The sequence below is a fragment of the Lolium perenne genome, chromosome 3 (assembly GCF_019359855.2).
Source record: "Lolium perenne isolate Kyuss_39 chromosome 3, Kyuss_2.0, whole genome shotgun sequence".
Classification (NCBI taxonomy): Eukaryota; Viridiplantae; Streptophyta; class Magnoliopsida; order Poales; family Poaceae; genus Lolium; species Lolium perenne.
Window position 1 is genome coordinate 34,788,902 of NC_067246.2, and position 16,431 is coordinate 34,805,332.

The following is a 16,431-nucleotide window of genomic DNA, read 5'->3' on the forward strand; positions in this document are numbered from 1 at the left end:
ACAATTGCCAAGTATCACATTATTCAAGACATTAAACCATTTACCACATGCGGCATTTTCCGTTTCCAACCATATAGCAATGAATGAAATAGTCCAACTTTCGCAATGAACATTAAAGATAAAGCTAAGAACATATGTGTTCATACGAAACAGAGGAGCGTGTCTCTATCCCAAACAAAGAATGCTAGGATCCGATTTATTCAAACAAAAACAAAAATAAAAACAAATAGACGCTCCAAGTAAAGCACATAAGATGTGACGGAATAAAAATATAGTTTCACTAGAGGAACCTGATAAGTTGTCGATGAAGAAGGGATGCCTTGGGCATCCCCAAGCTTAGACGCTTGAGTCTTCTTAAAATATCCAGGGATGAACCACGGGGGCATCCCCAAGCTTTGACTTTTCACTCTTCTTGATCATATTGTATCATCCTCCTCTCTTGACCCTTGAAAAATTCCTCCACACCAAACTCGAAACAAACTCATTAGAGGGTCAGCGCATAATTCATATATTCAGAGGTGACATAATCATTCTTAACACTTCTGGACATTGCACAAAGCTACTGAAAGTTAATGGAACAAAGAAAACCATCAAACATAGCAAAAGAGGCAATGCGAAATAAAAGGCAGAATCTGTCAAAACAGAACAGTTCGTAAAGACGAATTTTAAAGTGGCACCAGACTTGCTCAGATGAAAATGCCCAAATTTAATGAAAGTTGCGTACATATCTGAGGATCACGCACGTAAATTGGCAGATTGTTTTGATTTTTTTACAGGGACTACTGCTCAAATTCGTGACAGCAAGAAATCTGTTCCTGCGCAGTAATCCAAATCTAGTATTGGCTTTACTATCAAAGACTTTACTTGGCACAACAATGCAATAAAATAAAGATAAGGAGAGGTTGGTACAGTAGTAAACAACTTCCAAGACTCAAATATAAAATAAAGTGCAGAAGTAAAATAATGGGTTGTCTCCCATAAGCGCTTTTCTTTAACGCCTTTCAGCTAGGCGCAGAAAGTGTGAATCAAGTAACATCAAGAGACGAAGCATCAACATCATAATTTGTTCTAATAATAGAATCATAAGGTAACTTCATTCTCTTTCTAGGGAAGTGTTCCATACCTTTCTTGAAAGGAAATTGATATTTAATATTACCTTCCTTCATATCAATGGTGGCACCAACAGTTCGAAGAAAAGGTCTTCCCAATATAATGGGACAAGATGCATTGCATTCAATATCCAAGACAACAAAATCAACGGGGACAAGGTTATTGTTAACCATAATACGAACATTATCAATCCTCCCCAAAGGTTTCTTTATAGCATTATCAACAAGATTAACATCCAAATAACAATTCTTCAATGGTGGCAAGTCAAGCATATCATAAATTTTCTTAGGCATAACAGAAATACTTGCACCAAGATCACATAAAGCATTACAATCAAAATCATTGACCCTTATCTTAATGATAGGCTCCCAACCATCTTCCAACTTCCTAGGAATAGAGGTTTCTAGTTTTAGTTTCTCTTCTCTAGCTTTTATGAGAGCATTTGTAATGTGTTTTGTAAAGGCCAAATTTATAGCACTAGCGTTGGGACTTTTCGCAAGCTTTTGTAAGAACTTTATAACTTCAGAGATGTGACAATCATCAAAGTCTAAACCATTATGATCTACAGCAATGGGATCATTATCCCCAATATTTTGAACAATTTCAGCAATTTTATCAATTTCAGCAGTTTTAGCAGTTTCAGGCAATTTTGCACGCTTTGCACTAGGAGTAGTAACATTGCCAACACCAATTATTTTACCATTGATAGTAGGAGGTGTAGCAACATGTGAATCATTAACATTACTAGTGGTGGTAATAGTCCAAACTTTAGCTACCTTATTCTCTTTAGCTAGTTTTTCATTTTCTTCTCTTTCCCACCTAGCATGCAATTCGGCCATCAATCTAATATTCTCATTAATTCGAACTTGGATGGCATTTGCTGTAGTAACAATCTTATTTTCAATATCCTTATTAGGCATAACTTTCAATTTTAAAAGATCAACATCAGAGGCAAGTCTATCAACCTTAGAAGCAAGAATATCAATTTTATCAAGCTTTTCCTCAACAGATTTGTTAAAAGCAGTTTGTGTACTAATAAATTCTTTAAGCATGGCTTCAAGACCAGTGGGTACACTCCTATTATTGTTGTAAGAATTCCCATAAGAATTACCATAACTATTACCATTAGCAGAAGGATATGGCCTATAGTTGTTACTAGAATTGTTCCTATAAGCATTGTTGTTGAAATTATTATTTTTAATGAAGTTCACATCAACATGTTCTTCTTGGGCAACAAATGAAGCTAAAGGAACATTATTAGGATCAACATTAGATCTACCATTCACAAGCATAGACATAATAGTATCAATCTTATCACTCAAGGAGGAGGTTTCTTCAACATAATTTACCTTCTTACCTTGTGGAGCTCTTTCCGTGTGCCATTCAGAGTAATTTATCATCATATCATCAAGAAGCTTTGTTGCCGCCCCTAAAGTGATGGACATAAAGGTACCTCCAGCAGCTGAATCCAATAGGTTCCGCGAAGAAAAATTCAATCCTGCATAAAAGATTTGGATGATCATCCAAGTAGTCAGTCCATGGGTTGGGCAATTCTTTACCAAAGATTTCATTCTCTCCCATGCTTGAGCAACATGTTCATTATCTAATTGCTTGAAATTCATTATGCTACTTCTCAAAGATATAATTTTAGCGGGAGGATAATATCTACCAATAAAAGCATCCTTACATTTAGTCCATGAATCAATACTATTTCTAGGCAGAGATAGCAACCAATCTTTAGCTCTTCCTCTTAAAGAGAAAGGAAACAATTTTAATTTTATAATGTCACCATCTACATCCTTATACTTTTGCATTTCACATAGTTCAACAAAATTATTAAGATGAGCAGTGATACGTCTCCGACGTATCGATAATTTCTTATGTTCCATGCCACATTATTGATGTTATCTACATGTTTTATGCACACTTTATGTCATATTCGTGCATTTTCTGGAACTAACCTATTAACAAGATGCCGAAGTGCCAGTTGTTGTTTTCTGCTATTTTTGGTTTTAGAAATCCTAGTAAGGAAATATTCTCGGAATTGGACGAAATCAAAGCCCAGAGGCCTATTTTTCCACGAAGCTTCCAGAAGTCCGAAGGAGAGACGAAGAGGGGCCACGGAGGGGCCACACTATAGGGCGGCGCGGCCCCCCCCCCTTGGCCGCGCGGCCCTGTGGTGTGGGGCCCCCGTGCCGCCTCTTGACCTGCCCTTCCGCCTATAAAAAGTCTCCGTGACGAAACCCCCGCATCGAGAGCCACGATACGGAAAACCTTCCAGAGACGCCGCCGCCGCCGATCCCATCTCGGGGGATCCAGGAGATCGCCTCCGGCACCCTGCCGGAGAGGGGAATCATCTCCCGGAGGACTCTACGCCGCCATGGTCGCCTCCGGTGTGATGTGTGAGTAGTCTACCCCTGGACTATGGGTCCATAGCAGTAGCTAGATGGTTGTCTTCTCCCCATTGTGCTTCATTGTCGGATCTTGTGAGCTGCCTAACATGATCAAGATCATCTATCTGTAATTCTATATGTTGCGTTTGTTGGGATCCGATGAATAGAGAATACTTGTTATGTTGATTATCAAAGCTATGCTTATGTGTTGTTTATGATCTTGCATGCTCTCCATTATTAGTAGATGCTCTGGCCAAGTTGATGCTAGTAACTCCAAGAGGGAGTATTTATGCTCGATAGTGGGTTCATGCCTCTCGTGAACTGGGGAGTGACAAGAACCACTAAGGTTATGGATGTGCTGTTGCCACTAGGGATAAAACATTAGTGCTATGTTCAAGGATGTAGTCACTAGTTACATTACGCGCAATACTTAATGCAATTGTCTCGTTGTTAGCAACTTAATACCGGAGGGTTAGGATGATAACCTAAAGGTGGACTTTTTAGGCATAGATGCAGTTGGATGACGGTCTATGTACTTTGTCGTAATGCCCAATTAAATCTCACTATACTCATCATGATATGTATGTGCATGGTCATGCTCTCTTTATTTGTCAATTGCCCAACTGTAATTTGTTCACCCAACATGTCGTTTCGTCTTATGGGAGAGACACCTCTAGTGAACTGTGGACCCCGGTCCAATTCTCTTTCTTGAAATACAATCTCTTTGCAATACTGTTCTACTGTTTTCTGCAAACAATCATCTTCCACACAATACGGTTAACTCTTTGTTACAGCAAGCCGGTGAGATTGACAACCTCACTGTTTCGTTGGGGCAAAGTACTTTGGTTGTGTTGTGCAGGTTCCACGTTGGCGCCGGAATCACTGGTGTTGCGCCGCACTACATCTCGCCGCCATCAACCTTCAACGTGCTTCTTGACTCCTACTGGTCCGATTAAACCTTGGTTTCTTCTTGAGGAAACTTGCCGCTGTGCGCATCACACCTTCCTCTTGGGGTTCCCAACGGACGTGCCAACCACACGCATCAAGCAAATTTCTCGGCGCCGTTGCCGGGAGATCAAGACACGCTGCAAGGGGAGTCTCCACTTCTCAATCTCTTTACTTTGTTTTTGTCTTGCTTAGTTTTATTTACTACTTTGTTTGCTGCACTAAATCAAAATACAAAAAAATTAGTTGCTAGTTTTACTTTATTTGCTATCTTGTTTGCTATATCAAAAATACAAAAAAATAGTTTACTTGCATTTACTTTATCTAGTTTGCTTTATTTACTGTTGCTAAAATGGCCAACGCTGAAAATACTAAGTTGTGTGACTTCACAACCACAAATAATAATGATTTCTTATGCACACCTATTGCTCCACCTGCTACTACAGCAGAATTCTTTGAAATTAAACCTGCTTTACTGAATCTTGTTATGCGAGAGCAATTTTCTGGTGTTAGTTCTGATGATGCTGCTGCCCATCTTAATAATTTTGTTGAATTATGTGAAATGCAAAAGTATAAGGATGTAGATGGTGACATTATAAAATTAAAATTGTTCCCTTTCTCATTAAGAGGAAGAGCTAAAGATTGGTTGCTATCTCTGCCTAAGAATAGTATTGATTCATGGACTAAATGCAAGGATGCTTTTATTGGTAGATATTATCCCCCTGCTAAAATTATATCTTTGAGGAGTAGCATAATGAATTTTAAACAATCAGATACTGAACATGTTGCTCAAGCTTGGGAAAGAATGAAATCTCTGGTTAAAAATTGCCCAACCCATGGACTGACTACTTGGATGATCATCCAAACCTTCTATGCAGGACTAAATTTTCTTCACGGAATTTATTGGATTCAGCTGCTGGAGGTACCTTTATGTCCATCACTCTTGGTGAAGCAACAAAGCTTCTTGATAATATGATGATCAACTACTCTGAATGGCACACGGAAAGAGCTCCACAAGGTAAGAAGGTAAATTCTGTCGAAGAAACCTCTTCCTTGAGTGATAAGATTGATGCTATTATGTCTATGCTTGTGAATGATAGGACTAATATTGATCCTAATAATGTTCCATTAGCTTCATTGGTTGCACAAGAAGAACATGTTGATGTAAACTTCATTAAAAATAATAATTTCAACAACAATGCTTACCGGAATAATTCTAGTAACAACTGTAGGCCATATCCTTATAATAATGGCAACGGCTATGGTAATTCTTATGGGAATTCTTACAACAATAATAGGAGTTCACCCCCTGGACTTGAAGCCATGCTTAAAGAATTTATTAGTACACAAACTGCTTTTAACAAATCTGTTGAAGAAAAGCTTGGGAAAATTGATATACTTGCTTCTAAAGTCGATAGTCTTGTTGCTGATGTTGATCTTTTGAAATCAAAAGTTTTGCCTAATGAGAATCATCATAATAAAATTACTACTACAGCAAATGCCATTCAAGTTAGAATTAATGAGAATATAAGATTAATGGCTGAACTGCGTGCTAGGTGGGATAGAGAAGAAAATGAAAAACTAGCTAAAGAGAAGAATGTAGCTAAAGTTTGGACTATTACCACCACTAGTAATGCTAATGCTACACATGTTGCTGCACCTCCTACTCATACTAATAAAAGAATTGGTGTTAGCAATGTTTCCACTTCGAATGCAAAGCGCGAAAAACTGCCTGAAACTGTTAAAATTGCTGAAACTGCCTGTGATAAAGCTGCTGAAATTTTTTCCAACATTGGGGATGATGATCCCATTGCTTTAGATTATAATGGTTTGAATTTTGATGATTGCCACATCTCTGAAGTTATAAAGTTCTTGCAAAAACTTGCTAAAAGTCCTAATGCTAGTGCTATAAATTTGGCTTTCACGCATCATATTACAAATGCTCTCATAAAAGCTAGAGAAGAGAAACTAGAGCGTGAAGCCTCTATTCCTAAAAAGCTAGAGGATGGTTGGGAGCCCATCATTAAGATGAAGATTAAAGATTTTGATTGTAATGCTTTATGTGATCTTGGTGCAAGTATCTCTGTTATGCCTAAGAAAATTTATAATATGCTTGACTTGCCACCGCTGAAAAATTGTTATTTGGATGTTAATCTTGCTGATCATTCTACAAAGAAACCTTTGGGTAAAGTTGATAATGTTCGCATTACCGTTAACAATAACCTTTTTCCCGTTGATTTTGTTGTCTTGGATATCGAATACAATGCATCTTGTCCCATTATATTGGGAAGACCTTTTCTTCGAACTGTTGGTGCTATCATTGATATGAAGGAAGGTAATATAAAATATCAATTTCCTCTCAAGAAAGGTATGGAACACTTCCCTAGAAAGAGAATGAAGGTACCTTTTGATTCTATTATGAGAACAAATTATGATGTTGACACTTCATCTCTTGATAATACTTGATACACACTTTCTGCGCCTAGCTGAAAGGCGTTAAAGAAAAGCGCTTATGGGAGACAACCCATGTTTTTACCTACAGTACTTTGTTTTTATTTTGTGTCTTGGAAGTTGTTTACTACTGTAGCAACCTCTCCTTATCTTAGTTTTGTGTTTTGTTGTGCCAAGTTAAGCCGTTGATAGAAAAGTAAGTACTAGATTTGGACTACTGCACAGTTCCAGATTTCTTTGCTGTCACGAATCTGGGTCCACCTCCCTGTAGGTAGCTCAGAAAATTAAGCCAATTTACGTGCATGATCCTCAGATATGTACGCAACTTTCATTCAATTTGAGCATTTTCATTTGAGCAAGTCTGGTGCCATTTTAAAATTCGTCAATACGAACTGTTCTGTTTTGACAGATTCTGCCTTTTATTTCGCATTGCCTCTTTCGCTATGTTGGATGAATTTCTTTGATCCATTAATGTCCAGTAGCATTATGCAATGTCCAGAAGTGTTAAGAATGATTGTGTCACCTCTGAATATGTCAATTTATAATGTGCACTAACCCTCTAATGAGTTGTTTCGAGTTTGGTGTGGAGGAAGTTTTCAAGGGTCAAGAGAGGAGTATGATGCAACATGATCAAGGAGAGTGAAAGCTCTAAGCTTGGGGATGCACCCGGTGGTTCACCCCTGCATATATCAAGAAGACTCAAGCGTCTAAGCTTGGGGATGCCCAAGGCATCCCCTTCTTCATCGACAACATTATCAGGTTCCTCCCCTGAAACTATATTTTTATTCCATCACATCTTATGTGCTTTTTCTTGGAGCGTCGGTTTGTTTTTGTTTTTGTTTTGTTTGAATAAAATGGATCCTAGCATTCACTTTATGGGAGAGAGACACGCTCCGCTGTAGCATATGGACAAGTATGTCCTTGGTTTCTACTCATAGTATTCATGGCGAAGTTTCTCCTTCGTTAAATTGTTATATGGTTGGAATTGGAAAATGATACATGTAGTAATTGCTATAAATGTTTTGGGTAATGTGATACTTGGAAATTGTTGTGCTCATGATTAAGCTCTTGCATCATATGCTTTGCACCCATTAATTAAGAAATACATAGAGCATGCTAAAATTTGGTTTGCATATTTGGTGTATCTAAGGTCTAGATAATTTCTAGTATTGAGTTTGAACAACAAGGAAGACGGTGTAGAGTCTTATAATGTTTTCAATATGTCTTTTATGTGAGTTTTGCTGCACCGGTTCATCCTTGTGTTTGTTTCAAATAAGCCTTGCTAGCCTAAACCTTGTATCGAGAGGGAATACTTCTCATGCATCCAAAATACTTGAGCCAACCACTATGCCATTTGTGTCCACCATACCTACCTATACTACATGGTATTTTTCCGCCATTCCAAAGTAAATTGCTTGAGTGCTACCTTTAAAATTCCATCATTCACCTATGCAATATATAGCTCATGGGACAAATAGCTTAAAAACTATTGTGGTATTGAATATGTCATTATGCACTTTATCTCTTATTAAGTTGCTTGTTGTGCGATAACCATGTTTACTGGGGACGCCATCAACTATTCATTGGTTGAATTTCATGTGAGTTGCTATGCATGTTCGTCTTGTCTGAAGTAAGAGAGATCTACCACCATAGGGTTAAGCATGCATATGTTAGAGAAGAACATTGGGCCGCTAACCGAAGCCATGCTCCATGGTGGAAGTTTCAGTTTTGGACAATAATCCTCAAATCTCAAATGAGAAAATTATTAATTGTTGTTATATGCTTATGCATAAAAGAGGAGTCCATTATCTGTTGTCTATGTTGTCCCGGTATGGATGTCTAAGTCGAAGAATAATCAATAGCGAGAAATCCAATGCGAGCTTTCTCCTTAGACCTTTGTACAGGCGGCATAGAGGTACCCCTTTGTGACACTTGGTAAAAACAATGCATTGTGATGATCCGGTAGTCCAAGCTAATTAGGACAAGGTGCGGGCACTATTAGTACGCTATGCATGAGGCTTGCAACTTATAAGATATAATTTACATGATGCATATGCTTTATTACTACCGTTGACAAAATTGTTTCATGTTTTCAAAATCAAAGCTCTAGCACAAATATAGCAATCGATGCTTTTTCCTCTATGGAGGACCATTCTTTTACTTTCAATGTTGAGTCAGTTCACCTATCTCTCTCCACCTCAAGAAGCGAACACTTGTGTGAACTGTGCATTGATTCCTACATACTTGCTTATTGCACTTATTATATTACTCTATGTTGACAATATCCATGAGATATACATGTTACAAGTTGAAAGCAACCGCTGAAACTTAATCTTCTTTTGTGTTGCTTCAATATATCTACTTTGAATTATTGCTTTATGAGTTAACCCTTATGCAAGACTTATTGATGCTTGTCTTGAAGTGCTATTCATGAAAAGTCTTTGCTATATGATTCACTTGTTTACTCATGTCATATACATTATTTCGATCGCTGCATTCACTACATATGCTTTACAAATAGTATGATCAAGATTATGATGGCATGTCACTCCAGAAATTATCTGTGTTATCGTTTTACCTGCTCGGGACGAGCAGAACTAAGCTTGGGGATGCTGATACGTCTCCGACGTATCGATAATTTCTTATGTTCCATGCCACATTATTGATGTTATCTACATGTTTTATGCACACTTTATGTCATATTCGTGCATTTTCTGGAACTAACCTATTAACAAGATGCCGAAGTGCCAGTTGCTGTTTTCTGCTGTTTTTGGTTTCAGAAATCCTAGTAAGGAAATATTCTCGGAATTGGACGAAATCAAAGCCCAGAGCCCGGACTTCTGGAAGCTTCGTGCAAAAATAGGACCCTGGGCGTTGATTTCGTCCAATTCCGAGAATATTTCCTTACTAGGATTTCTGAAACCAAAAACAGCAGAAAACAGCAACTGGCTCTTCGGCATCTCGTCAATAGGTTAGTGCCGGAAAATGCATAAATATGACATATAATGTGTATAAAACATGTGAGTATCATCATAAAAGTAGCATGGAACATAAGAAATTATAGATACGTTTGAGACGTATCAACGGGCATAATCTTTCACAACGCACCACACTTTTGGGAGTTCTTTGGTAGGGAAACAATTTTTTATTCGTGTTTTTATTTTCCATGGAAAGTGTTAGCCACACATTGGCCAATACACAAGGTTTGAAAAGATTTCAACAAATTTTCAATTTTGCATGAAATTTTGTGTGTTTGGTCAAACCTAGGTTGACCTTAGTGTACTAAGAGGTTGTCAAACATTTTTCAAAGTGAAAGTTCTGTTCTAGGGTAATGTGGTGACGCCAAATCAGACCAGCAGTTTAGGGCATCTTAGACCCATTGCCCCCCCCCCCCCCCGTAAAACCCTTGTTTTGGCACCTCACAACCAAATATTATTCTATCGGAAGTATGATTGAATTATGATTATTGCATTAGATGTATGAATTAGGATGAGTATAACTTTTCTTTTTTATTAACATTTCTGAAAGTTAACACACTATTGGTCTGATAGCCATTAATTACACAAAGTAGTTCAACCCATGACAAAACACAAAATACAACTATACACTTCACAGAACATCGAGCTATATTTAGGGTGTGTTTGGGGCATCTCCACTGCAACCTTTCTTCATCTTCTTCTCTTCCGGCCACTTGTCCCACGGAACCTCAGGAAAAGGAATAGAGCTTGTTTGATCATAAGTCAGAAACCCCCAAGCTGCGTCATTCCATTTGTGATGCCCATCGGTGATGCGCATGTATGTCCACCCTTCATCCCCCTTGGAGCGCTTGGTCCTGGTCAATTCTTTTCCCTTGCTACTGCTCGATGCAGAAGCATTTCTACCGCTAGTTGAACTGGGTTGCACTGCTATTGGTGTTGCTTGCGAAGGTAGCAGGTGGCGCTGTCCATAGTTGCAGACACGGATTATACGGTACAGTTCGTACGCCACAAACCCATCTCTAGCAGCATACTCAAGATTAATTTCATCGAGGGGCTTCTTCTCCCAGAACTTGTGTTGGCTAGATGGAAATTGTTTCTTCATTCTTCCGTAGGACTTGTCGATGAGTGCGGCTGCCATGTCAGCCATCCCAGTCCAGTCGCGTTGAAGCTTGAACAAGTCCTGCAGATCAATGTGGAACTCACCTGGTATCTCAATATTCCAACTTTCCTTCATTGCTTTCTTGTCATTTCTTATATCAACGCTAGCTAAGTGTACACCACTACGTAGGAAATCCATGAGTTTCGGACACCACAGATCGCTACTGCTCCACCAAAATATTGAAAGAGAGACAAATGTTAAATATTTTTGTGAAAAAAATATACGGAAAGTGAGTTGTGAAATGCACTGAAATTATTTGATGATATTTCATTTCTACATGTCATTTAACAATTTTAGTCTGAACTTGAATGGAAGTACCTATTGTTGTTCATATCAGTACCTTCAAATGGATTTTGAAATTTAGATTGTAACCATAAAGATGAATGACTAGTACTAGGTTCGTGAGGGTGATTTAGCTATACTAGAAGCACATAAATAAATAACAAACTAACTAACCACATCAACAAGATTGACAGATAACATAAATGAACTAGTATGAAGCATCAGATCTAGATGAGATAAGTTGTGCAAAACATGGTTTTACCACTGATTTGAACACAAAATTATGGAAGTTCTATATAGTACATAACAACAGATTTTCATATTTCAATAGCAGTATAAAAGATTGATAGAGGGTTTTTGAGCCCGGATGAAAAAGTCGGATCTACATATATACCTTGACCATTGGTAGACTAGTACATGATTCTTCATCTCCAGTTGGGCGACGGCAATGCGACAGTCATCTTCGTATTTTGGGTCGCAGTACTCGAAGTCCAGGCCCATGAATTTGTATTCATCCATGCTCAGCCACTGCTCGTACATGTCGACAGTCTTGCTTCTTCATAGCTGTCGTCGGTGTAGACGACATCAATCTCGGTCGTACCGTGTGCTACGATCTTGCGGATTTCAGTGATGTGGTTGGTAAGTTCATCCCCCTCCATGGCGTGGCGTAGGAGGAAGCCGAAGAGGGCGCAGTGGAGAAACAGAGGAGATAGCAGGGGAGAGGATGGAAAACGACTCGGTGGGGAGTTGAGAGAGGCACCGTAAAAAAGGCAACTGCCCCTCCGATATGTACCCACATTTTGTGGTAACAGACCGACATGTGGGCCCAAGTGTTTTAGATGGTATCTTCCTCTCGTATTGTCACGTCCAGTTCGCACTCCTCCTCTTTGCTTACCTACCAAAATTTACTCCGAGAAATCCCTCTTTCTGCAGAGGAGGGAGACCACCGCGCGCCGGCGCCATCTATCTCTCGACCTCGCCGCCCCTCGCTCACCATCCCTCTCTGCCGCCGCATTCTCTCGACCGTCATCATCGCCCTTGTCGTCATTGCGCTGCAGATTGACCCACGTCGCGTCGATTCACCAAAGATCCATCGCGGGCGGCACTCAGGTTACTACTACTTCTTCTCTTCTGGATGCGATTGCAGAACGATTTTAGTTGAAACACTAATTTTCTTTTCGTTTCCAAGTGCCCTACTTGTCCCGACGGGAAAGAGTTGTGCGATCTTGTGCTAGATATAGATGGTACCACTTTTTTATGTTCCATGTCATTCATGATTGATTGGTGTGTTACACATTTATTACTAATTGAGATGGTACTTACACAATTACATGCATCTTATGAGATGTTGGACTGAAGCTTCCTGTGAAGGAGCTAGGAATTTTCGGCACTGTAGTTAACTCTATTTTCTCTCTTTTTCACTTGGGTCTTGCTCCATAAATTAGTATTATTTAACACTAATTACTGAAGGTTTTGCTAGTATCACTAGGGTCAGCTGACACCACAACTTATAAGGGAGCTCCGTCCCTGTTACCTTCATGTAATTTTGATACTTCCAGATGCCCAAATGATGTTGGTAGCTGGTGTTGTGTGTGTACTTTTATAGGTAGGTACTTTGTGATGTTGAAAGTAAGAGCTTTGGCACTCACTCAGTCTGCTTTTAGGACCAGTAGCTATTTTTATTAATTTCCCTTTTTTCTCTTCAGCGTACAATGTGAGCCCTTCTACTCCTTGCTGCTGCTAGACTGCATTTAGTCCTACATTTCTAGTGAACCTTGCTGGTTATAGAATGTGTTTACTCATGTTTCAGAACCTTGCTGTTTTGGCATGTCTTCTAGATGTAACTGAAGTCAGACTTTTTTGTATGATGAACAGGCGGGCTTGCACACGATGGACTGCGAGTTCTTCGCTATAATAAACGATGCTTCATCTGACAAATTGGTATGGTACTCAGTTTAGGTGTCATATTTGTCAGATTAGGTGTAATAATGTTCATGGCCTGCTCTATCCTTTGTTGCAGTCGCTGCCTAAGAAGTTCGTGGACTTGTTGGAGGGCCGTGAACCCCGTGAACTGAAGGTGCGTGAGGTTGGCATTAGGCATACCAGCACGTGGGACATGGATGTGTGGTTCGACGGCACTGGCCGCATGTTCCTCAAGCGCGCCTGGGAATGTTTCGCCTGGACGTACGGCCTACAGCAATTTTATTTTCCCATCTGCAGTTACAACAGCCGCGATGTTCTCACAGTCAAGATGTTCGACCGGAGCATGTGCCACGTTCAATATGACACGACCTACAGTACGCGCACTCTATAACCAAAATTTCAATTATACAGTATGTTGCCGGAACTTAAGCTGCAATTTTTTATATATTGAACAGATGGATCTGTTAAGATGGAGTTGTCAGACTTTGAGTTCTACACAACCCTAAAAGACGCTCCATCGGTGTCAACACCCGGATTTTTAAGTCCAGATGTCTATTATGCCGTACATCGCAATCCCAGGAAGATTTTTTTTGCGAGACATAATAAGTTCATATCACAACACATCATTCATTACAAACCATAATTGTCTTACAACAAATGATCACATGATCCAGTCTCATTACAACAATTGATCTAGAGATCAAATACATAACACACAGCGGAAGATACGTAGTAGTGGTTCATCTGTTCCACAGGCAACGCTTGACGTCAGGAGGTAGTCCTAGTTATCGTAGACGTCCCGCTGACCATCTTCCGGGTACTGGTTCTCCTCTTCATAGTCTGACCATTTGAATAGCCAGGGACAAAGCCATGAGTACTTTAAAGTACTCGCAAACTATACTAATAGAATTACTAATAGCTCTAAGTAGGTTCTAAGCTCTAGGTTCATTTGCATAAAGCTAGTTTTATTTCATAAGCACTTACTAGTTAAGACTCTTTATTTACCTAGACTTACTCAAGTGGGAACATTAGTGTCATTCCCACAACTCTGTTGTGACTCAAGTCAAAGTCACATATCAAGTCACCATTTATTTTTAGAAAACATCTGACAACGGAACAGTATGGCCTTTCCAACTGTCCATGACCACGGACGCGGCTATTCGAATAATTTAAACTCTGCAGAGGTTGTACTCTTGTGCCACAACTTTTGATTACATCCGTCAGGGATAACCCTGAATCATCATAACTCAGTATGCGGATCATCAACCATTAACCTTTCACTTACATACTCTAGTATAGGCACCTCCCCTATGAGCTTGGCCTCCTAGTTATGGCAACTGCCATCCTAGGAAATGCACAGGGCTTGGGTAGGACATTCAACTCTTTTTCACGTCATTCCACTTTCAACGGAGGCAGCCTCGGCATAACCTCTATGACGCTTGTTCAGAGGGAACCCATACTAAGATACATAAATTTCCAGCTAAAGCCTTACCCATAATCAGATATTGTGGGGGTACTCTGAAATTGGAAAGGTATCGCATCCGAATCCAACCATCAGTTTTTATCAAAATCACCATGTCATTCGACTCACATTCACCTTCAAAATCTTTCAATAGAATGAACCATCATTCCAAGGTTTTCAAGATCATTTGTTTCACAAGTTCCCATCTAGAGTAGTCAATTTTAGTTTAGCACTAGCAACTAATCATGAGGGGTGCTAACTATAGTTTTGCTTTCTAATCTAAGGGTGAAACTCTTGTGATACTCTATACTTAGACATAAATTAAAATATAATAAGTAAACCTTGGTAATCTTAGTAAAAGTAAAGCAGGATAAAAACTTGGGCTTGGATGAATAAGACTTTAAACACCAATACTAGTGCCATGGTATCTTGCACTAGTAACTTGGAATAGTAGAGCTTGTATTAGGGTAGCTTGCCTTGGTTGGTGTACTGATCAAAGTTTTCTTCTTCTTCGTAGAAGACCTCATCCTCCTCATAGCCTTCGGTACTAGCGTCTATAAACGGATACGATGTAACAATCACCAATCAATACTTAAGGGGGATACTTAGCCTTAATGGCTCACTCAAGATGATCTAGCATCATCACAAACATCACTCCACTTAACACTAGGGTTTTTACTTAATTAGGGTTAGGAAAATAATTTCCTCTCATTAACCTTACTAAGATTTAATATCCTCAAATAAGCAAGTATGAGGCAATGTAGCTAAGGTCATCACCTCATCTCACATTACTTGGGAAGATGATTTAAATGAGGTGCTACACCTCATAGATTTGAAATGCTAAAGTTTGAAATAATTTAAATGGGCTAGTAATGACTACATAGCCATTATTTGATTCTAGCCCATGATCATCTGAAACAAATATATCATATTTTGGCATAAACAATTAGATTTTTTGAAATGTGAATTATGAGAGTTGGAAACACCTCAAAATTCATTATGGTTGATTTTTAATAATTGTTTGAATTTGGAAAAGTTACTGACTTGTTATTTTCTTGCAATTGATCTATAATGATCTAGGGTTTTAGACCAGTGGGGTTGGTTAGATCTTTTCATCTACTTTCGAAAAAAATTAGAATCACTCAATTTGGAATAGTAGATTTGAAGTTATTCAATTTCTAGCAAAGCACCAGTGTTGAAATTTGAATTAAAACGAATTCAAATCAGTGGGATCGCGCGGTAAAAGAACTTGGGCCACAGAAGAAAAAGAAAATGGGCCATCCCAACTGCGCGTTTCGCACGCGTGGGCTGCCTGACAGTGGGACCCACTGTCAGCGACACTTAACCAGCGAAACGGTATGATCTAACTTGGGGCGTTGGATTAGAACAAGATCCGATGGTGGTGGATCATCGTCGTCTCCGAAGAGATCGCGCGTTACTGGAAGCGAGGCTAGGGGGTCGGAGGTTCACCAGAGGTTCGGCGGTCATCGGCGTTGATGCAGGGCGAGGTTGTCGAGGTGGCTCCTAGCTCCGGCTCCTTCTGCGGCGGCTCCACAGTACTCCGGCGAGCGATTGGTGGGCTACGGTGTAAATTGGGAGGTGGCGCTGCTCGAGGAGAGGTTGTGATACGAGAGAAGAAGATTGGTGTGAAGAATTGGAGCTGGGGTTGCCTCTATTTATAGCGGGCGAGGGTGCTGCGGGTGCACGGGCAGGTCGTCCATGGCGATG

The 16,431-nt window shown here is 39.6% G+C and overlaps 1 protein-coding gene across 1 annotated transcript; it reads left to right on the plus strand.

The window, feature by feature from the left end:
* Nucleotides 1-13,208: 13,208 nt before the first annotated feature.
* On the plus strand, nt 13,209-13,632 carry LOC127339081 (B3 domain-containing protein Os03g0212300-like). Its single transcript, XM_051364977.1, has 2 exons — nt 13,209-13,259; nt 13,339-13,632. Exons 1-2 carry the CDS (start codon nt 13,209-13,211, stop codon nt 13,630-13,632), a joined length of 345 nt encoding a protein of 114 aa, XP_051220937.1.
* The last annotated feature ends 2,799 nt before the right edge of the window (nt 13,633-16,431 follow it).

Coding starts and splice junctions, on each gene's coding strand:
- LOC127339081 (XM_051364977.1), top strand. CDS start 13,209: ATGGACTGCGAGTTCTTCGCTATAATAAACGATGCTTCATCTGACAAA. Junction 13,260..13,338: donor ATGCTTCATCTGACAAATTG/GTATGGTACTCA, acceptor CCTTTGTTGCAG/TCGCTGCCTAAGAAGTTCGT.